General features: G+C 38.6%; 1 protein-coding gene across 4 annotated transcripts in view; it reads right to left on the reverse strand.

The window, feature by feature from the left end:
• Positions 1-24,535, reverse strand: part of CTNNAL1 (catenin alpha like 1) — a 69,742-nt gene that overhangs the window by 12,481 nt on the left and 32,726 nt on the right. For all 4 annotated transcript variants that reach the window (XR_009215080.1, XM_058444766.1, XM_032164813.2 and 1 more), the window contains exons 8-12: positions 22,730-22,816; positions 18,444-18,602; positions 16,185-16,277; positions 11,243-11,393; positions 1,484-1,521 (exon numbers count right to left, since the gene is read on the reverse strand). Coding sequence is in view for 3 of the 4 variants with exons in the window: in XM_058444766.1 (XP_058300749.1) it covers positions 1,484-1,521; positions 11,243-11,393; positions 16,185-16,277; positions 18,444-18,602; positions 22,730-22,816 (528 nt within the window). In the remaining variant the exon portion in view is untranslated. The remainder of the gene's footprint in view (positions 1-1,483; positions 1,522-11,242; positions 11,394-16,184; positions 16,278-18,443; positions 18,603-22,729; positions 22,817-24,535) is intronic.

A 24,535-nucleotide genomic window follows, 5' to 3' on the forward strand; every position in this document is an offset into this window, starting at 1 on the left:
GAGAGAACTATAATTTTCTAGGACTATAATTAACTATGCTATCCCTCAACTAAGAAAATGGTTCATGATTCTGAAATGATTTGTTACTAAAGATAAAAAATACTATTCAGTTGAATAAAATCTTTGTTCCATTCAACCTGTTAAAAGCTTTGTGATGCCTTTTCTAATTCTCAAAAAATTATTTTGTAGTAGCCCTAAATTATAGCACTTACAAAAACAATGAGTCTATCCTTACTTGCTTAAACCCCGTAGGATATTAGCTATAAAACCATCTGTTAGGGTTAAGTTAGCTTAAAATAACAAAAATAGACAAATTGCTATCTGTACTTTCAAACTGTTCTGACAATAGCTTAAGGCACAGAAACTGTTTTAAGTCACAGAATTAATTTGCAGTATCATGATTGCTTTTGTACCAGCTACATTCAGTTCCTAATGTTGTATTTCAGTATTAAATGCCAGTCCCTTTTCAAAAAATACACTAATTAAGTTTGGACCATTTTTTGATTTGGGGATTTGATTTATCATTTGTTCTTCTCCTACACCATCGACCATTCCCACTATCATTTCTAAAACTCCAGACTTAAGACTTTTATATCTCTCTTCATTGCAAGTTCTCTCTTCTGATACTCACCATCTGTTCTTCACCACACTGTTACTATTGATAATCATCAGTAATTTTTTTTTTTTTTGAGACACAGTCTTACTGTCAGCTAGGCTGGAGTGCAGTGGCATGATCTCGGCTCACTGCAACCTCCATCTTCCAGGCTCAAGCAATTCTCCTGCCTCAGCCTCCTGAGTAGCTGGGATTACAGGCATGTGCCACCATGCCTGGCTAATTTTTTTTTTTTTTTTTTCTGTATTTTTAGTAGAGACAGGGTTTCACCATGTTGGCCAGGCTGGTCTCGAACTCCTGACCTCAGGTAATCCACCCGCCTCGGCCTCCCAAAATGCTGGGATTACAGGCATGAGAAACCATGCCCGGCCCACAATTTCCAATATTTTTGACCCCCAAAAGGGATCTTACGACCACTACTTGGTTAATATACCACTCTGTATCTCTTTCCCATATGTATGACATGTGACATGTTTTCATCTAGGTAGAAACCATATGAAAGTCCTTAGTTAGATGAAAGTGATTCCAACATGACTTCTCAAATTAGATCCAAGATTGGAAGAACAAAACAACTTCTGACCTCAGATATGGCTTATTTATTTATTTTTATGATGCTATTACTGGGATATGGCTTTTTATTAATCAAAAATTATGTTACCTATTCTCTCAAACCCCCAAACCTAAAACAAATATTCAGAGTATAAGCCACATCTAGATTGCTACCCAGAATAACAACTCTGAAGTCAACGTTAATATCCTTTTTCTGTCATGTCAATTATTTGTTATAGAGGGGAGCAGCAACAGGCAACAAGAGCATAATTTGAATTCTGAATAAAAACATTCCAAAATGTACATAATTCTTCTACTTACCATTGGCTTTGGAAGTGAAAGGTAGCCATACTTCTCTCCTACAAATAACACATATAACTTAAAAATTTTTTTTCTATTAATATATTTTTCTATTATTCACACTTAACTTTTAAAGTATTAATTAAACAAACAGGAATGTTAGTACATTAGTTTTGATAACTTAGTCTATTCATTACATAAAATTCAGAAATAAAATTGTAATTTGGCTGGTGAACATGAAGACTTTCAACAGCTGCATGTCTAAGGTACCTATGCTGGCCAATCTCCACCTCTCCCAACATAAAGGGAGAAAGGCAAATGTCCCACTGACATTTACTGCCACTTGCAATCAGCTTCATTCAGAGTGCTCCTTTTACAGCAGTTTGCCTCTAATGAAACCTGATTCCTCTTTTATCAGTACCAGTATCAGCGCTTCTTCCATTTCTGCAAGTACCAGACCAAATAATTTACAACTAACCTCATAATGTATTCTCTCAGTCAGGGAAGAAGAAAACCCTCTGTACAAGACAGGAAGATGAAATAAAGCAAATAACAGGAGGTTTTTTGGCTGTGAACTGACACATGGCATGAAGCACGATAACAAGGAAAAGAAGGAGACAGGCAATGCCCACATCATTCCTGCCCCATCTATCATCTTTACAACTTCCAGGTCATGTATACAGTCAGGTTACAATGAATGATAGACTTTTTGTAAAAGCTGGTTTGTGACATTTGGGGTAAAAATTCAAGACCTAAGCAGTAATTGCTTCTTGAAGAAACATTTCTTCTTCAAGGAAAACAAGTATATTCAGCTATAATAGATTAGTTTGAACCATATGAAATTGCTGGTATTCAACCATTTTGAAATTTCATATGGTCCAAACTAATAAAAGTACACATAAGAGCACTAAATCACACCTTTTCTCATAGAATGACTATTACATGAAATGGGCAAACCTGTTTGTCTCAGAATGGCTTATACAAACATTTAAAATTTCATCTAGAACTGTACTATTAAATATGGAACCTACTAGCCACGTGTGAGTACTTAGCACTTGAAATGTGGCTAGTCTATACTGAGAAGTGCTGTAAGTGTATAATACATAGCAGATTTTGAAGATGTAGTACAAAGGGAGAAAAAAGATGTAAAATATATTAATTTAAAATATTGATTATATACTAAAATACTGATTATATATTTAAATGGTATTTTGGATATTAGGGTTAAAAATTATTAAAACAAAATTTTTTTTTTTTTTTGAGACAAGGTCTTGCTCTGTCTCCAGGCTGGAGTGTAGTGGTGGAGATTACAGGCTTACTGCAGCCTCAACCTCCTGGGCTCAAGTGGTCCTCCCACCTTCTGCCTCCTGAGTAGCTGGGACCACAGGCATGTTACACCAGCTAATTTATTTGTATTTTTTTTAAGAGATGAGGTCTCACTATGTTGCCTAGGATGGTCTCAAACTCCTTGGGCTCAAGTGATCTTCCCGCCTTGGCCTGCCAAAGTGCTGAAACTACAGGCATGAGCCACTGTGCCTAGCCTAGCAAATTTCAAATTACATATGTGTCTCACATTCTATTTCTCTTGGACAGTGCTGATCTAGAAGAAGAACTGTTACTAAGAATCAGTTAATGGTACTTGGGAATACCTTTATGATTCAAATCATTTCCTTGTAATGTCAACATTTTAAGTGAATTTTATTAATTAATGGCTTTCTGATTTCAGAATGGTGAGGGGAAAAAACTTAAAAAGGAAGAGGCTATTTTCATGCCTTGTCTCTAAGCTCTGATGTGAAAAGTGCTCGATTTAGTTGCAATATTAACAGAAGATAGTCTTCAGGTCACTCAGAATTTCAAAATTCACCATCTGTCTTAATCCAAAGCCTGAATCCTGCCCATAATATCCTTTAAAAAGCGGTCTTAGCATATTATAAAGGGCACATTAAACAGAAGTAGGAACCCGGGCATGGTGGCTCACGCCTGTAATCTTAGCACTTTGGGAGGCTAAGGCAAGTGGATCACCCACGGTCAGGAATTCAAGACCAGCCTGGCCAAAAGGGTGAAACCCCATCTCTACTAAAAATACAAAAATTAGCCAGGCGTAGTGGTGCATGCCTGTAGTCTGTTCTTTTTTCTGTTTTTTTTCTTTTGTTTTGTTTCAGCCTGGGTGATAGAGCAAGACTATCTCAAAAAAAAAAAAAAAAAAAAAAAAAAAAAGTGGGAAAGTACTAAAAATAAATAGATAATAAAGAAAAAAGAATTTTGAATTTTGAAAGGGTACTATCATTACTTAAATGTAATCAGCTACAGGAGTCATCTTGTATTATCTAACTCAGTAATCATCTATAGTGCCCATGGCCCTAAAATGTTCATATTTACTCTCCACAAGTTGGGGCAAAACCAACTGTTTCGGTATCTCTTTTATCTCTAAGATACCACAGAGTTAAAGAAAGTAGAATGTATAAATAAATGCATTGAGAAATAAATCCAATGAAAAGAAAGCTTTTATGTAACCTGATTTGCTACTGTTTTCATCCACCTAGTAGTATTTATCACTTGATAGTTCTAATCCCTCTGGTCCTCTTACAGATACTTTGTTTTGCTTCCTATTCCCATCCTGCAGTTAGACTCAGGATGATTTATACGAATTTGAGGATAATTGCAAACTTGATCATTTTTTCAGATAGCCCCCCCCCACATACTATGCAGGTAAGATTCTTCTTCTTTCCGCCAGTTCCAACAGAAACCAAACAAGCTGACAATAACACAAGAAAAAGCAATCTAACACTAACAAGAGATCTAAATTATAGTTAATTATAGATGTTATTTCCCACTTTTTTTATAGATGTTATTTCCCACTTTTTTTTTTTTTTTTTTTTGAGACACAGTCTCACTCTGTCGCCCAGGCTGAAGTGCAGTGGTGCAATCTCGGCTCACTGCAACCTCCACTTCCTGGATTCAAGCGATTCTTGCATCTCAGCCTCCTAAGTAGCTGAGTAGCTGGGACTACAGGTGCACACGACCACGCTTGGCTAATTATAGATGTTATTTCCATGTTAGTCTAATTATTGCCATTGATTCTAAGCAGAAAAAAAAAAAAAAGAATAAACTGGCTCAGCCAGGCACAGTGGCTCATGTTCATAATCCCAGCACTTCGGGTGGCCAAGGCAGGAGGGCTACTTGAGGCCAGGACTTCAAGACCAGCCTGAGTAGGCTGGGCATGGTAGCTCATGCCTGCAATCCCAGCACTTTGGGAGGCCAAGGCAGGCGGATTATGAGGTCAGAAGATGGAGACCATCCTGGCTAACATGGTGAAACTCTGTCTGTACTAAAAATACACACACAAAAAAAAATTAGCCGGGCGTGGTGGCGGGGACCTGTAGTCCCAGCTACTTGGGAGGCTGAGGCAGGAGAATGGCGTGAACCTGGGAGGCAGAGCTTGCAGTGAGCTGAGATCACGCCACCACACTCCAGCCTGGGTGACAGAGTGAGATTCCATATCAAAAAAAAAAAAAAAAAAAAGACCAGCCTGGGTAACACAGCCAGACTCCCATCTCTGGGGGAAAAAAAAAATAATCTGGGCATGGTGGTCAGCACCTGTAGTTCTAGATATGTGGGAGGATCCCTTGAACCCAGGAGTTGGAGGCTGCAGTGAGCTATGATCACACCACTGCACACCAGCCTGGGTGACAAAGTGAGACCCTGTCTCCAAAATATAATAATAATAATAAAATAAACTGGCTAAATTATGTTTAGCTGTTATATCGAAGAAGTAGCATAAACAAACTCTATCATATTATAAACATTAAAAATAGTTGGAAAAACAGGACTATTTGGAGAAAATATACTTAGTACAGATCTGATATATAGAATTGTCTTCAAAGCACTGTCCTCAATGAGGTATTGTATGTTTAATACTCCCTAAATCCTGTTTAGTCAACACTACAGTTGTGCCATCTTCTGAGTTTATACCTTCAGATAAATTAAGTTCACAATTAAGTTCAAAGGCCCTCTCATCTTAAGGGAGCACTAAAATTATTCCTTATGAAAACCTAATTGAGAAATGTTCTCAGTTACAATATATAGAGCCTTTCTGTATATCTACAAAATAAAGCTAATTCCCTAAGAATGGAAAAGCCTTATTATTTCACTGAAAATGTGCTAAATTATCCCTGATTAACATTTCTTATAATTAGCTATCTTTAGTTCTGGAGGCACTCTATATGGTATGATCAATCAAAAAATTAATGTCCCCAGACCCACTTAAAATGAATCTCTGATCACTAAAGGATAGGCAGCTTATCAGCTAAACTCAGGAGCAGGAATGAGGTATTCTAATCTAAACCCAGCTATCATCCTCCAACTCCTCCCTCTCCCTCACCTCTATATTCAATTGACCAATAAACCCTACCAATATTAGTTTTTAAATTCTTCTTAATTTGTCCCCTTATCTTCATCTTGACTATCATCACCCTAGTATAGACCATCATCTCTTCTCTGGATAGATCACTCCCTTGTTGCAGACTCCTACCATCCCCAAATAAACTCATCTTTACCCAAGAACATGTTTATCGTCCTGTACCCCCATTTTTAGTGGCATCCAATCTGCCAAACGATAATGTAAATGCAGGGCTATGAAATAGGGCTGACAGGAAAATGAGAAAAGTAGTTACAGAACTGAAAACCAAATTAAGATTCTTGGCAGGATCCGTGATCATAACTGCCCTACATAGTTTAGTTAGGGCTGCATCTCTATAAACTGAAGCGTAGTCATATTTACTGTGAAATGATTCAAACAGAACAAAGGGAATTCAGCTTCCTTAAAGGAAGGATAAAGACGGCAAGCTCTGAGATAAGGCTTTTTTCTGACACTTATTGTCCAAAATAATCTCAAATTCTAAACAGACACATATTCACCACTAAGGAAGAGTGGAGTCTTTTAGGTCTGGTCCCTTCTAATACAAGGACCACAGCCTCCCTGCAGGTTTGGGGGAGAAGGCAGAATGGGATGAAAGCAGAAGACAGGAAGACAAGTATTGATTTTTACCTTCTTGAAATAATCCCAGGAGGTCTTAGTGTGAAATTTAAGTGTCTGGGGTTAAGGTGGACAATGACCTAGCTCTCAGACTAACTTTTAGCATGTGAACACTAAAGCCTCCCTCTTATTGCTTAGCATGATGTTTACCACTTAGCTGGATGGTTGAATGATACTTACAAGTATGCCTGGTAGTTTGCCAATCACAGGAGGCAAGTTATGCAGAGCAGAACTAAGGTGGCTAGAATACAGCAAAGGCTTTTCAACAATAGTCATAACAGGAGTTATAACAGCAGCAAAGAGAAATCAGGACCTGAAGAATACACCTTTGTATGGAAAGTAGTGGGCAGGTGCAAGGTAATGAGCAGGTTTGTCACACCAACCATGCATAACAGGAAGAACAACACTGTGGCACTGGATCCAGTTCAGTCAGTAATGGTTAACCCAGAGTTGGACTTCTTTGAGGAAAAAGCTATGCTCATGAGGTTCATGATAAAAATCAGGACAAATAAAGGCAATACACACAATCAACCAACTCCATCACAATGAACCCTACATAAACCCTTTCTGAACAGAGAGGCACTTTCCCAGTGAAACAATAGGTGTCTCATTGACTGAAGGCTGAGGAGTTTCCCACATAAGAAGGAATTTTTGTTCAGTCCTTAGGAAGTTTGGGTAATGCTGATTTTTTGAACATAAGTTAACTGAACCTAAAGAAGAGACTATTTACATAATATCCAGCTTGAAAGTAAAAGAAACCACAGTGCTCACATACTCTGAAAACAGGTATAGGATGTGCAAGCACTATGACACATTATTTCATTTACGTCCATTGAAATAAAGAAACAAACTCAAAAGGGCAGGTAATGTGCCCCATCCTCGGCCAATAAGTGGACCAACCAAAATAAGAATCCAGTCATTACTTGTTCCTTGCTCTGTACTTCCTGGGATCTCTCAGTCATTTCTGAAATAGCTTTGGGAGGGAAAAAAAAGCAGAACTCCAAGCTGCAGTCATGAGCATTTTTCACAGAATTGGTTCATTCTCATTAGAAAACTTTAGGATTGGAGGGGAGTTTAACTGCTTGAGTAATAGAGTATGGGTAGTTAATAAAATTTCATCTTTGGCATCATTCAAACCTCAGTAAGGGTCCCAGCTCCTGTAGTTTACTCGCTGTGGGATACTTCGAGCCTCAGTTTCATCATACGTAAAATGTGGAAATAATACCTGTCTCCAGGGTTACTGAGAGGATTAAATGAGAAAATGGACATCCAGCACTTATGAAAGTACCTAGAACCCAGTACATTCTCAAGAGATGACAGCTACTGTTATTTTTATGGTTATAATAGTCATAGGCCTCTGAAGGATCATGTTTACAATTTTACCCACACAGACCCTAGTAGCCTGTGGCTTTTACTTTTCCTTAAACTTCCCTAGCTATTTTTTTAAAGAGCCTAACTTTGTTTTGTTTTGTTTTGTTTTTTTGAGACGGAGTCTCGCTCTGTCGTCCAGGCTGGAGTGCAGTGGCGCCATCTCGGCTCACTACAAGCTCTGCCTCCCAGGTTCACACCATTCTCCTGCCTCAGCCTCCCGAGTAGCTGGGACTACAAGCGCCCACCACCACGCCCGGCTAATTTTTTGTATTTTTTAGTAGAGACGGGGTTTCACCGTGTTGGCCAGGATGGTCTCGATCTCCTGACCTTGTGATCTGCCCGCCTCGGCCTCCCAAAGTGCTGGGATTACAGGCGTGAGCCACCGCGCCCGGCCAACTAAAGAGCCTAACTTTGGTCGAAGAAAGGCAAATCTCAGAGACAGAAAAGGAGAACACTGAATTAATGTTGCATTAGATGTCCGGTGAGAGGAATCTTTCAGAGGGTGTTAATTCACCATTGGAGAAGGGATGAGTTTCATTTGTACAAAGAAGCAAGGAGTTTACCTTTGCTTCTGCAGATCTAGAGATTTTCTATGGTGGGGCCAGACAGGCTAGTCCTCCCTAGCGTAGGAGAAAGGACATAGGGAGAGATGGATGTCAGAAAGTGGGAGAGATGGATGTCAGATAGTAGGAGAGATTGAGATTAAGGAAGAGAAATTGGACCTAATGTTTTCTCATGAACTATTTAGTTTTACCACAAGGTAACAGTGGTCATGATGCTGATGCTGATAGAGGTAACATTTGTTGAGAATTTACTGTGAATTAACATATTTTATTTAATCCTCACACTTACCATATTAGGTAGTTTTGTCATCATTATCCCCATTTTGCAGATGTAAAACTTGAAGCATGGAGAGATTAAGTTAGGAAATAGCAGAGGCAGGATTGGAACCTAGGCAGTCCACTTCAGAACCTGGATTTCAACTTGTACCCAATTCTATCCCTAACATGAGATTAGCACTCAGATCTCAGATGAAGGAAGAGACCCCTTGATGGAAAATGCAACCTGGGTTTGTTTTCTGTTTTAAGGAAAAAAATTACCTACATTTATAGAAAGAAAACCCCCTTGCCAAGCTTATCAACCTCTAATTGCTACCGTAATTGCTACTCAGAACATTGCCTGGGATTAAGGCAGAGAATAACTGTTAAATGACTGCTATCTTTCTTGAGAGTGGGGGGAAACCTGTTATAACTCCAGTTCTTATGGAAATAAAAGAGAGAAGATAGACCAAAATGCTGGTAGAACAGCCTGGTTTAGAAACTGCAAGCATCTCAAACACAAAGAGGAAGGGGGCTCAGGCCCTTGGTCAAGAAGACTAGAACCATATCCATTTCAGATGATGATGAACTCACTGGCCTAGGGACACAGAAGAAGTACAAGTAATGAAAACTCAGCCATAGCCCATGTTTACATGAATGAAAACAAAAACCTATTCAGCACTGAAAACAGTATAGGAGAAACCTGTGCTAAGCTTAATGGTGTTCTGGTAAAGAGGAGAATCAGCTGGCCAGGCTTGATGCCATATTCTTTTCAGAATGGCCACAGCTATTAGTAAAGCTTCTCACAGTGCACGTGGAACACGTTTACAACTACATGGAGTCAGTTGCATGCCAGAAAAATAGCCATCCTGTGGCACTCCTCCAGCCTCCCTACTTTCATGGGCTGATGACAAATGATAAAGCCAGAAGACAATAGTCCTCTGGCCTTTAAAGAGAGCCAGGCAGGATAAAGACACAGTGCAGGGTATATTCTATGCCCAGAAGTCGAAAGTACACTAACTTCAGGTAGCGTTCACAAAAGACTTTTAGATCTGACAGGTCACTGAGATCACTCAGCCTAAGACTTTCATTATTGAGCCAAGGACACTTGGGCCCAGAGCAGGGAACAGCTTGCCTAACACCAGTTTGAGAAAGAGCTGGGCCTTACAGATACTCTAGGATAACCCACATCAGGTATCTTACAACCACAGCAAGCCACTTCTCTTCATTTCCCAACAGTCCCTAAAGTGAAGTGACCACTCTTCCTTTTAAAGGTGGATCAATTATATCATTTACCTTTTAATATCTGAAATTTGGCTCATATAAAAATCGACGTAAATAAATACATTACAAAGCATCAAAATGATATGCCATTCAGACTATCACAGAAATTTTTAAATGTGGAAGCATGGTAAACATTTATCATACTTTACAAATGATGTTATAGCTATAATTCTATTATGCCCTGATTTTTAAGCAAATTAACATTTATCCTAAATGAGTATTTTTAAAATATGAAATGTTTAAATGGGCATACTCAATAAAAAAAAATCAATAATTTGACATAATTGTAAATGACATTTTATTTAAAAAAATAAGCAAGCTTTGACACTACAGAAGCCATTTGAAGAGAAAAAATATAAACATGTAAATATAAATAACAGGACACACAGTACAATGGAAAATAAAACTTCCACTCGGTATTAAAATAAATAATTAAAATGATGCCTTCCTATACACTGTATGGCACTATTCTACATGTTGTAAAAATACCAATGAACTTACCCACCACAGGCAATATTCCAAGATTATGTAGTCATCAAGCAAAGAGATTCCATCCAAGTGGAAGGAAAGCAATTCAAAAATCAAATAACTACATTCATTTCATTATGAAGTTAGTAGAATTAAAACAGAATTACTGTATTATAGAAGAGCTGTTGTATTGTAACTAAAAAACAATTCAGAAGAAATTTAAAAATGACTATTTCAATAGGAAAACTAGAATGTTAATATTAATTCAGAGATTTACTATGTTGTTTTTTTTGTTTGTTTTTTTTTTTGAGACAGAGTCTTGCTCTGTCGCCCAGGCTGGACTGCAGTGGCGCCATCTCAGCTCACTGCAACCTCCGCCTCCCAGGTTCAAGTGATTCTCATGCCTCAGCCATAGTAGCTGGGATTATAGGTACACATCAACACATCTGGCTAATTTTTGTATTTTTAGTAGAGACAGGGTTTCACCATGTTGGCCAGGCTGGGCTCGACCTCCTGACTTCAAAGTGATCCACCTGCCTTGGCCTCCCAAAGCGCTGGGATTACAGGTGTGAGCCACCACACCTGGCCTACTACACTGTTGTACAACAAATTTTACTGCTTGGATACTAAAATAAAGGAGGATAAAATAATATTTTTGTAACTTTTTGTGAACAATATTTTACTACAAAAATAACCCAGCTGTGTTACAACAAGAATTCATTTGCAGTTGAGGTTTGGCATTTAAAAACTAACAAGAGTTACATTAAAATAATAACATATTTCATTATGTGGACAGTTTCTCACCTCGTCTTCCTTCAAACACATCATTGATTTCTCTCAGCAGTGTTGACATGTCACTAATTTGGGATTCCCAAGCTTCACAAAACACATCTAGGTTTTCTTTAGCAATTTTACTAGATGGATGCAATGTCAGTGTTTCAGCAGCAGAAATTATCTAAAGAAACACAATATACATCTGTGTGAATTTCAAAATCTTAGCCCTCAGAATCACTTTGAAGACCAAAGGTAAGTAAGTGTGCTGTTCAATTCAACTCAATAAACAACTATGAAGTAATTTCTATACACAAGCTCCACGTTGGGCAATATGAAGATACACAGTAGGACAAAATTTGCTGTTTCTTATAATCTGACCTGCATTATTATACACAAACCTGCATTCAGGGAGCAATTCTCTTCATTCAAGTAAAACTCTGTTTGAACAAAGTTGTTCCCATAGAATAATTCAAAGAGTTATACTCAGACCACAAAAAGTGTACTGTATACAGAGTAGCAAAGGTAGCAGTAATAGTGGTGGTGGTAGTAGCAGTGGTAGTAGTAGGAATGGTAGTCATAATAATAAGTAACATATATACACACCCATGAGTACTTGGTAGATACATGCTTGAGATACTGTGTTTGGTGTTTGAGATACATTAATACATTAATATCCCCCAAAATATACAAATAAAATAGTACTTTTTCCAAATAAGCATTATTCCATTTTTCAGCTGGAAAAGTTGAAGCTCAGAGATACCCAGTAACTTGTGCCAGACCCTATTACGAGTATATACAGAGTTGATATCTAAACTCAGATCTACCTGACCCAAGTTCAGGCTCTTTCCATCACATCACACTGCCTCTCACAAAACACTTGTAAAGAGGGCAGAAATCATCCTGGTACATTTACGTACCACCACATGGGCTAAATAAATGTGTTGAATAAATAAATGAATTGTTGCAGAGACTGCTATGTTTTCATCAAAATCTGTTTGTCTTCCCTCTGGATACATAGGAAGATTACATTTCCCAGCTTCCCTGGTGGAGATGTATGGCCACGAGACTGAGTTCTGTCCCCACTTGAATGTGGGTCACCACTTCCATCCTAATTGATCCAAACCTCCCTCGTGTCCCTCAGTGCTCTCTCCCTTCCACATCTGATGGTTCAATGCACAGGATCCAGTAGGGACTTTGAGGTCCTAAGGGCTAGCGAGGCACAAAACGAAAGGGGACCGGATTGCCAAGAGGGAGAAAGACATACCATTAATCCGTACTTAATACAAGTGAGAAATAAACTGCTATTATATTAAGCCTGAGATTTTGGCATTTGGGGTTTTATTTAATGTTAGCTACTACATGAATGAATTAATAAATCAACTAACATTTTATATTTCATATAATAATCACTCTCTAACACAAAGGACTTGATGGATGCTAATTGTAATACAGGCAGAAAATGGATGGCTGGGTTGGGTCTTCACACACCTCCTGACCTGACATTCAATAGAAATTACACTTTAGTTTCTACCTCAAAATAGAAGCCATCGACCAGACCAAACCTACTGAAATTTCCTGATGGCCCATTAAATAAAACACACACGCACAAAGATCCAGGAGCTAGGAATTCAGAGTTCAGTCTTGATATGTTCACAGCAGATCCTTTCCCTTCTACCACTTTTACCTTCTATTCATGACAACAGGCATTGATTCTGTCTACCTTCTTTTTTCACAGACTGGGGATATTATATCAAACACTCATCCGGTAAGTAGTATTTTAGAGAATCCGCTATGTGAAAAAAATCATGCTAGGCGCTGGGGATAAGGTGATAAAAAAAGAAGATAAAAGTCCTCTATTATTAAGCTTATACTCTAGTGGGGATTTGGAACTATAAACAAGCACACAATTAAAATATTATAAATTATGATAACTGCTATGAGGGAAATTAATAGGATAATGTGATAGAAATGCCCATTCCTAACAAGCGATGTTGCTGTTCCGTGGAGTTGATTATATAGGATTATTCACACACACACATGTATACAACTAACATGACTATTCATTCACCCACTACATACTAGTAGGCACTGTGCCCACGTTCCAGGTGCTGGGGAAACAGCTGTGAATGAAACAGATAAATGTCCCTGGCTTCATGGAACTCACATTATAACAAGCAGTGAGGAGAGACACAATTAAAATAAATTATAAAATATTTTAGAAGGGAATAAAAAATATGTATCAAAATAAAGGGTGAGAACGATGGAGGGGATTAGGTGGTCACAGTATTTTAAGTTAGAGGGTCACTGAAAAGGTGAGGGAGCTACAGAGAAATCAAGGGGAAGTCATTTGGGATGGGGCAGAAACATTTCTGGAATGTTCAAGGAACAGCCAGTAAGCCAGAGGAACAGACTGACATGAGCAAGGGGAAGGTGGCCAGTGGCCATGTAATGGAGAAGCATAGATGGTAAGGACTGGATTTTCTTCTGAGTGATAAAGTCATTGGAGAACTTACAGAAGATTAATATGATCAGGGCCATGTTAGCTAATATATTAATAGTTAGTACCTTTGAATGAATTACAACTAGCTGCTCCTCCCTCTGGGGTGGGCATAGTGTCACAGGCACAGCACTTGCCAAGCAGATGGCAGTGTTATAAGAACAAGGTTCCCCTCTACAGGGAAAGCAGGCACATAACTTGCCATGGACTACAGGCTAGATTTCGGCATTGCTCTCCTCTCAACTAGCGTACAAACTGTTCAATTGTTCCTTCAGTAGGTCTAACATTTTAAAGGAAGTATAAAAATAACATTGCCAAAGCAGAGATATCCAGAAATAAATTATCCCAGAGGCATGCTCAATGTCCTTAAATTATCCTTTTGTGAGGCAGATGGCAAAGACTAGGAGTGGAAGCTGAGGCTTTGGGAACAGAAAAAGCTTCTCAAGTTATGCAGGTTATTAACAACATGCTCTGCCACTATCCTGGGGAAGAAAATGTGGCTATTCCTAATATCTCTGCTGCAATAAAATAATAAACCAAAAATTGTAACCAGATGACAAGCAGGGCCTGAGGATAGGAGCAACAACTGATTGCATATGGCAGGAGAGCCAAGCCCTCCAGTTCTACTGGAATACATTTCCAGCCAAGGCAAGAAGAGTGACTCCCATGCCAATACTGAAGACACAGTTTCTCCCAGTAAGCAGATCCCCTGGTTGTAATAAAGTGTTCAGCAGATAATCATTGTGGAGGTTCATTCATATAGTTCCTGCTTTCATGATAAGCCTTTGACACTGTTCTCTACAGGAGACCATGAGATCATCTCTCCAACATCCAACATGATTCTCCTAGAGGGCACACACCATCACTGAGTCTAGGTCACTTGCACTGTTCTCAGCTATAAAAGATGCAGGGACTCAACCTCTACTGCCCAATATTGCAACTTAGGAGGAATCCTTTTGGCTGACAGTAAATAAATGAATATAAATAAAGTATAAATTAAAATATAAATAATATTTAAAAATATAAATAAAAGAACAACTGCAAAACGTTATTTTAGAGCTTAGACTCTAAAAAAGAAAGAAGCAGCTGGGTGCGGTGGCTCATGCCTGTAATCCCAGCACTTTGGGAGGCCGAGGCGGGGGGATCACGAGGTCAGGGGTTTCAGACCAGCCTCACCAACATGGTGAAACCCTGTCTCTACTAAAAATAAAAAAATTAACCAGGTGTGGTGGTGCATGCCTGTAATCCCAGCTACTTAGAAGGGTGAGGCAGGAGAATCGCTTGAACCTGGGAGGCGGAGGTTGCAGTGAGCCGAGATCGTGCCACTGCACTGCAGCCTGGGCAACAGAGCGAGACTCCGTCTCAAAAAAAAAAAGGAGGAAGCTCTGTCTTAACCACTTTCCTTAGATTAATTTGACAGGAACAGTATTAAATGAGATAGTCTTAAAAAGGCTTTTGAAAATTATAAGGACAAATGAATACCTCTACTATAGAAAATCCAGAAAAAAACCCTAGCTAAACAAGGATATTGTCATATAGGTATTTTCATATGCATATACATTGTCTATACATATGAAATTACGGGAATAATTTGTATACATACAAATCTGTACCCTACTTTTTTCATTTAATATTGAACAGGACATTCTTTCAGTGGTTGCTAATTCTGGTTATCATAATTATTATTTTAACACTATAATGTACTATTTGCCTAATTTAAGATAGTTATTTTGCTTCTGATTGGATCTTTTTTTCCCCCGGATACAGTCTCTTGCTCTGTCACCCAACCTGGTGTACAGTGACACAATCATAGCTCACTACAGCTTCAAACTCCTGGACTCAAAATATCCCCCTGCCTCAGACTCCTGAGTAGCTAGGACTATAGGTAAGCACCACTGCACATGGGTAATTTTTGTTTGTTTTTATTTTTTGTAGAGACAGGGTCTTGCTGTGTTGCCCAGGCTAGTCTCAAACTCCTGTACTCAAGTGATCCTCCTACATCAGCCTCGCAAAGTGCTGGGTTACAGGTGTGAGCCACCATGCCTGGTCCCAACTGAATCTTATAAGTAATGTCATAACATTGTTTTGTTTGTGTTTTAGTCTCATGTCCTAATTATTAGCATGAAATGTATTTGAATCTTAGGTTGAAATGTGAATATTACATAATATATGGCTTCTTATGTCATGATAACCTAATCTCCAAACATAACAAGTGCATTGTAAACAGCTTCCTTTAAAATAGATATAAACTAGAGTATTAGTTAAATGAACCAGTCTCCAGTTTGGCAGATGGCCAGCTCCAATGGAAGGTTAGCCATGTTCTGGCACACTACCAACAGAAATTCCATTATCTTTCTTTCTCTATGTATATTTGGACTCTAGTTACGAAAAACCATTTATACCTTCCATCCCCACAACTTGTTATAACACTCAGATAGGACACAATACAGAAGGAGCAATCTGCTATTATCATACCTGTTGGCCAGTCACCTGAAATGTCTCCTCTGCATGTATACAGGTTATTTCCAGAGGTTCTGTCCCAGATATGTGTCGTAACAATCGACAGGTCTACGAGAAAACATGTCTACAGTTTAATTTTCACATCGTCATCCTCCACAATACATAGTATCATTTTATAATTAAAAAGAAGATTTTACAAATAAAATTTCTTAAAACCTATTAAAATAAACTTAAACATTACTGAGAAGATTATATTGGTCACCAACAGATTCTCTGGGAACAAAGCAGATACCAATAAATGTATAACATTGTTTCTACTTCCTATCCAATCATGGCAAGATTGGATAGCTAATATTTCTAATACAGAATATTAGAAACAGAAAGAACCTTTGGAAAGACCTAGTAGTGCCCCCATATTTTATATATAAAGAAATTTGGCTCAGAGAAGTAACTTGCCCAAGGTCTCACAGCTAAACTATGTCAGAGTTACTAAAAACTACACGTTCTACCAACACCGTCTTCCAATGGAGCTAACATTGGATTAGGCAGACTGGTATAATAAGGAGAGACCCTATATCAGAGGAAATTACTGAAAATCTTGACGCTTAAAACAGAAAATCAGAGAACATTTTTTTTCCATGTTAAAAAGATTTGCTGCAAGATTCCTAAAATAAGCAGTTTCCCTATAGTTATAATATTTGGTTTATAAACATAGCAGCATCAAATTTATTAAAAGAAGAAGCTATATCTACAGTCATTTTAAGAATGTTCCCCCAGAAGTTTTTAGCCTCCTATGTAAACAAGTAAAGAAGAGGAAGCCAGTTCAATTAGTCTAAAGGTTCCTTCTAACCATTAGTCTTTGAGATTTGGTGAACAGGGTATGTTAGATTATGTGAAGATAGCTAGATGGTTCATATCTGTGTATTTATATGCATGTTGGCTAGCAAACACCTCATACCTACAAGCTATACATGGGTTCAGTTTTTTGTTTGGTTGTTGATATGGTTTGGCTGTGTCCCTACCCAAATCTCACCTTGAATTGGTGATAATCCCCATGTGCCAAGGGCGGGACCGGGTGGAAGTAACTGAATCATGGGGGCAGTTTCCTCCATACTGTTCTCGTGATAGTGAATAAGTCTCATGGGATCTGATGGTTTTATAAATGGGAGTTCCCCCACCGTACATACTCTCTTGCCTGCTGCCATGTAAGATGTGCCTTTGCTCCTCCTTTGCCTTCTGCTTTCATTATGAGGCCTCCTCTGCCATGGGGAACTGTGAGTTCATTAAACCTCTTTTTCTTTATAAATTACCCAGTCTTGGGTATGTCTTTATCAGCAGAGCGAAAACAAACTAATACAGTTGGGTTTTTTTTCTAGTAGATATCTGACATTTTCAATAGGCAGAAGGCTCAGAATATCAATTAATAAGCCTAAATGGAATTATAAAACAAGTGTCAGGTGAAGCATCAGTAACTCATAACTAAGATTTGGAATAGTGTGCCAGATGTCTTCTCATTGTCCCTCCTTAACCGCACTCCTCCCTTCTCACATCTGCCTTTTGCCCTGGGAGACTGATCTATATTGTCTACATCTATGTTTGGATAATTAGGATTATCCTAATGGGATATCCAATGGGAAGCCCCATCCACAGATGAGCAGGACTGAGGAGAGAATGGGCCTTGACTCCGACGCTCCTCCCGGGAGGGTCACCTTGGGCTGTCTCTGGGCCTAGTCCTAAAGTCACAAACTTCTCAAGGCAGTTCTCTGAAAGGCTTCTATATTTCACATACCCCTGTTGATGTTGGCCTGGGGTGGTATCAGCCTTGCTACCACTCGCCCCAATTACTGCTCTCTCATGTATGGTTTCCCCAGGCCCTGTCTATGCAATTGTAAACAGCTTCTTTATTAAACTCTCTTCAAATTATCCTAATTTGAGTGTGTCATCTTCTCCCTGCTGAGACCCTGACAGATTCAAACAGAAACAAGGTCATGCGACATACCTCCATGGCTCTACTCCAAGGTCTAACTTCTCTGAGAGGATAAGGAAAAGAAGATTAAGAAGTTCATTTGTGGGTCTTAGCATTTTTATTTTGTTTTATTTTAGAGGCCAGACTGTTGCAGGAACAGAACAGATACATGCTATGCTTTTAAGATTCGAAAGGAGAGAGAAAATGCTCAGATAAATTAACCCAAAACGGTATTTGTGTTAACATTCCCATATAGTTTAATAAGGTCATTATTAAACTACAATTTCTTTAGCACCTTGTTTACTCACCTCAACAAGCTGCTCTTTCTGTTCAGAGAGTTTACAGGCATATTCAGCCAAAGCTTCTAAATTTCCTTCCACTCCAGTAAGTTTTAATGCTTTTAGAACCACCAGATCAGCATGGTATTTTAATAGATCTGCTGCCAGCTGTGTCGCTGTACTATGAAGCTGCAGGTGTGTGTGTGGGTGGAGGGGTGGGAGGGTGGAGAAGGAGAAGGGTGATGAAGGAAAGAAAACAAACAATAACATTTTGTGACCAAGCACCACATCAGCACTTTAAAAACTATTAATAAAGAGAAGCTGCAAAGCAGTTCCGTGGGTTCCACTAAAGGGAGGGTGTAAAGTTCCCTGTGTAACAGTAGGAGTTGTGTAGCACTGATGAGCTTACAGTTTCTCTCAAGGGCAGGAGTGATATCTAATTCATCCTTTAACCCCCTGGTGCTAGTGGTAATGCTGTTTCTAGAAGATGAACTGGTTATTCAATGGCTGAATACCCTTGTTCCTGTTTCATTCTGTTATCAACCAGCTCTTTCCCATGTAGCTTTTCCCTTAGGTGAAAAATGCTTCTGCTAATCTTAAAGTTGGTGAGGAATGAAACAGTATTAAGAGTATTAAGAGTGCAATATTTAGAGTACTAAGAAAATTGGCACTTTGTGATCATTGATAAGTTCTTTAGCATACTTTTGAAAAAGTACCAATGTGAGATTCAATAAATTTAATAAATTTTATTAAATACCTATATCATGGCAAGCACTGTAGCACTGTACTAGAGGGTGGGCATACACGACAAGTAGGACACAACCCCTGCCCTCAGGGAGGTTAGAATCTGTCTATAGTTGCCATCCAGATCTTTACTCTCCACCTCTATGAACAAATTTGGTCCCAGGAGAAACAATAGATTAAAGGGTAACACAAACCCCATGGTTTCATTCACTTTGGGTGGAATGCATGGCTCACTCTTACTGAATATCTTTGAACACTATTAACTCCAAAATATTTTCTTCTTATCTTGCCTTTTTTTTTTTTTTAATGACATGACAGGTTATTTTGGGGTTGTCCAGAAATAGATCATTTTTAATAACATTGTTCTCAGAAAAATCTGACTTTGAATTAAATCTATTTGAATGAAGTGATTTCTTTTTTCCTGGAAGTAATCCAATCTCAATTCAAATTAGAGGATTGTCTCCAAAATTAACAATAGGATAGCCTTTGCATTCATGCAACTGAGAATAATTACAGTTAGAAACAAAGAAACTAAAATTCACTTTCCTTAGGAAACTCAATGCCACATAAGAACTTAAAAAGATTTTGTTTCACCAGCAGGACCTTAGAGAATATCTAATGCCAGTCATTTATTTTACAGACTGTGAAACAGCTCCACAGAGACTGTGTCTTGCCAAGGTCACATAACTCGTCACGTGTAAGAGAGGGAGGCAGGACAAACGCAAAGTTCCTGCTCTATGCAATGTCCTGACAGCAGCCTTATATACATTATCTCCCTTAATCCTTCCAAGAATTCTATGAGGTTGACGTGGATACACCCATATAAGAGGTAATGAAAATGAAGCCTATGGAAAGCCACTCAGTTTATCACAAGTAGACCATGTTCTACTGATAGTCAGGATTTTAACAATACTTGAGTTAAAACTGAATAGTCTGGAATAAAATGGGTAGGCTTTTTTCTTTCTTTTTTGTTTTATTTTGTTTTTTCCTTGTGTCAAGGGCAGCAGCCTTTTTATAAAGCATAGAAAACCATGTCTTTCTATGTTTAGCAGGATGTTTAAATGGAGATTTCAATAGACATATCAGCGCCAAGTAAGATGTGAAACAGATCACCATGTATATAATTTATATAAGAAACATCCAAAAACCAATTTCAGCCAGACACGATAGCTTACACCTGTAATCCCAGCACTTTGGGAGGCCAAGGCAGAAACACTGCTTGAGCCCAGGAGTTCAAGACCAGCCTGAGCTTATAATAGTGAGACCCTGTCTCTACAAAAAATTAGCCAGACATGGTGGCATGCACCTGTGGCCCAGCTACATGGGAGGATGAGGCAGGAGGATCACTTGAGACCAGAAGGTCAAGGCTGCAGTGAGCCATGTTCGCACCATTGTCTGGGCAAGAAAGTGAGACCCCATCTCAAAAATAAGACAATTTTTTAAAAATTCTAATTTCATTGTCTTGAGCCCTTGACCATCTTCAAGAATATAAAAGAATTAAGCCTGGGTGCAGTGGCTCACTTTGGGAGGCCAGGGCGGGTGGATCGTTTGAGGTCAGGAGTTTGAGATCAGCCTGGCCAACACGGTGAAACCCCATCTCTACTAAAAATACAAAAATTAGCCGGGCGTGGTGGCGTGCGTCTGTAATCCCAGCTACTCAGGAGGCTGAGGCATGAGAATCGCTTGAACCCCTGAGGTGGAGGTGGCAGTGAGCCGAGATCACGCCACTGCACTCCAGCTTGGGCAACAGAGTGAGACTCTACCTCAAAAAAATAAATAAATAAAAATAAAAGAATTAAGAAAGCAGAGCTAAGGGAAAGGAGAGGTCTGTGTGAGGAGGGTCTGTCTGGAGAGCTGCTGGGTGCCCACTGTGACTCCCTCCTCCAGGCATGCCTCAAAGTGGAGGGAGCAACAGGATATAGGGGTTGAGGGGCGGGGGTGGGGGTAGGGGGGGCAACAGTAAAGCCTCTGAAGAACCACTAAAGTATCCATGAGAGTGAAAGTCTGCTGTAAATGTCTACCAAGCCCAAAGCCATTTGATAAGGGCGCTGGTCACTAGAAACCTTCTGCCTCTCAACTTTCTCTCTTCTCTCTCTATGCCACAACCTGACAACAATCAACAACAGCTACGTAATGGAGGGTGAGGAAAGTGAAAAAGGGAGAAGAGACCACATCTTCCCAGCTCTATCTAGTTGGAGCTGGGAAAACGGAACGGGGGAGAAGCTCTACAACTAAATGAAGATTTAAATACTGATTAACATATTGGAGGGAACATTCTAATTTTTCAACTGAGATCGTGTTTTGTGACTTAAAGCAGGAATTGGCAAACTTTTTCTGTAATGGGCCAGAGAGTAAATATTTTAGGTCCTATTGTGACTATCCAACTCTGCTGTTGTAGTGAGAAAACAGTAGACAGTAGGGCCACAAATGGGCAGCATTGTGTCCCCATACACTCCACTGACGAAAACGGTCCAGTTGTAGTTTGTGAACACCTGACTTAAAGTGACCATAGGACTTTCAATAACCTGAGAGTGGCCAAGTAAGTCATGAGATGACGAACTTTTTATTCAGGGAACAGGGAAACCTTCTCAACCAAAGGAATATTTTTAAAAATTTACTTCAGTGAGATAGAATTGATATACAACAAAATGTACCTATTTTAAAGATACTGTTCAGTGAGTTTTGATGAACATATACAGCCATGTAACCACCACCACAACTAATTTTGAACATTTCCATCATGCCAAAAAGTCCTCCCATGCCCTTTTGCAGTAAATATACCCCAACCTCTGACCCGAGATAGCCACTGATCTGATTTATGTCATTATAAATTAGTTTTGCCTTTTCTAGAATTGTTTTTTTCTAAATGGAATTTTATACATATAATCATTTGTGCCTGGCTTCTTTTGCTTAGTATGTCTTAGTGATTCATCCATATCGTTGCATGTATCAATACTGTTCTCTTTTATTACTGAATAGTATTTGGTAGAATTATTCCAAAATTCATTTATCAATTCCTCTGTTGATGGAATTCTAGGTTGTTATTAGTGTTTTGTTATTATGAATAAAGTGATTAAATTCATGTGCAAGCTTTGAGAATGATGGCATTAATAAAATCATGGCTTCAAAATAACTATGTCAAAGGAAAACTTTTTTTTTTTGAGACAGGGTCTCACTCTGGCACCCAGGCTGAAGTGCAGTACTGCAATCATGGCTCACTGCAGCCTTGAGCCCTGGGGATCAGGTGATTATCCCACTTCAGCCTCCCGAGTAGCTGGGACTACAGGCACTAACTACCACACCTGGCTAATCTTTTGTATTTTTTGTAGAGATGGGGTTTCACCATGTTACCCAGGCTAATCTCAAACTCCTAGGCTCAAGTGATCCTCCCACCTTGGCCTCCCCACAGTGCTGGAATTACGGGCATGAGCCACCATGCCTTGCCTCAAAGGAAAACTTTTAAAACCATTTTCTAGGCACAGAGACATACTAATACTAATGCATTTCATACACCCATACAACATGAAAATTAGCAAAGAATTAGAAGAGGCTAAATTTCAAACTATACTTACTTCTTTCTTAAGTTCATTAAGACTGTGACTGATTTTCAAAATACTGAGTTCCAGTTCTTCAGCGATGCTTTTTGTTTTCTTGCTTTGCTAAAAATTTTAAAAAGTATACATGTAATGTTACCGCATCTCTTTAATCTGTTAATTACAATTTTATTTGAACTGTAAATTGTAATAAATTTTAATATAACTCTGTGAACTATAAAAGTAGATTTTCAAAATTTACCTGTTTAAGTTACAGTGGAAAATGAAATTTCAGTTTAGTTATATTTTTCAATGCTAACTACAAATAGGTGAACTTTTGTTTTTTATTTATTTATTTTTCTGTGAACCTAGGGATTATATTGAAAGGTGAACTTTTAAAATCTAATTTTCTTTAATAAATTCATCAAGTCTAAAATTAATCTCTTTTATTTTCTGCCTAGAATGTCCATGATTTCACTCCTAACCTAGTTAAAAATTAAAATCCTACTCATCTTTAAGATCTTACATAAATGTCTTTTTCTCAGAAAGGCTTTTTCAGATCACTCAATCTAAATCAGACCCTCTTCTTACTCACTGTAATCTTTTTGCTCCATAATCATCCCAGTTTGCAATTACATATTTATTTTTTCAGTCCAAACCATCTGGAATTTTTCATTTTTTGTTTGTTTAAAGTCTATCTTCCCCACTAGGCCACGAAAGCTGGGTTCACATCTGTTTTGCACACCACTAAATCCACAGTACCTGGCATAGCAAATGGTAGGTAGTAGATATTCAATTCTTTGCATGATAAATAAAAATTAAATATCAATACTTCATGAAGCCTTCTTGAGCCCTCTCCCTAAATATAAATTTGTCCTCCTTCAAACCCTCTCAATGCATAGCCTACACCTTCTCTTAGGATACTTACAAAGCTATTTGTACTTGTCTTACCCCTTCCCGCAAATTTCTATATTGTAAAATTCTTGCAGACAAAGATTTTATCTTACTCATCTTTAGATTTATGGTGCTTGGCATATAAAAGGCACCTGTAACAACTGCTGAAAAAAATGAATGAATGAAAAATACATCTAGCATGCAGGATCAGAGATCTGAGTGCTTGTGAAATATGCACAGGGTAAATTTGCTAAATTTGTGACATTTGCTAATTGCAAAATTTGAGTATTGATAGAATCACATTCCCAACAGAGTATTTCATCACAAGCAACTCTTCATAGTGAGTGTTGGACTTAAAATTTAACATTGAAGCAATCTACACTTTAGATTGTGTATCACACAGATAATTCAAACTAAACACAAAACATTGCTCGAGTCTCTCACACCACTATACTCTAGGGCAAGATTGCCTGTTAATAAGAACATGTGCACTACTGTGATGCCAAGAAAATATCTGAGAAATCTGTGATTCATAGCTACTTTCATTCATAAATTAATCTATTTACAAGGAAATCAACTGCTCCTTCTTTCTTCAATCTCAGCCATATCCACCCTCCTTCATCATCTTTACTACCAAAGCTTTGTTCATGACTTCCAGATTTGCATTATCACTGCTGTATTATATTGTAAGCCATGTTAAATACTTTTTTGACATGGTCTGGGCCTAAGAAATAAATAATGCTAGAGACATGTCCCAGGGCTCTCTGTCTCTCCATTTTGCAATCCACCTGCTGTAAGAGATTGTGTACACACACTTCCTGTGCTGTCCCACTTCTGTCAGTCTTGGCCATTCTTGCCCAAATAAGCTCCTCTGTTTGAAGCACACCAACAACCCATTTAAGGTTCATAGAGTGGCCACCCACCAATTTTAGACCAGGAATTTGTGCAAGG

Source organism: Hylobates moloch, unplaced genomic scaffold (assembly GCF_009828535.3).
Source record: "Hylobates moloch isolate HMO894 unplaced genomic scaffold, HMol_V3 SCAFFOLD_10, whole genome shotgun sequence".
NCBI lineage: Eukaryota > Metazoa > Chordata > Mammalia > Primates > Hylobatidae > Hylobates > Hylobates moloch.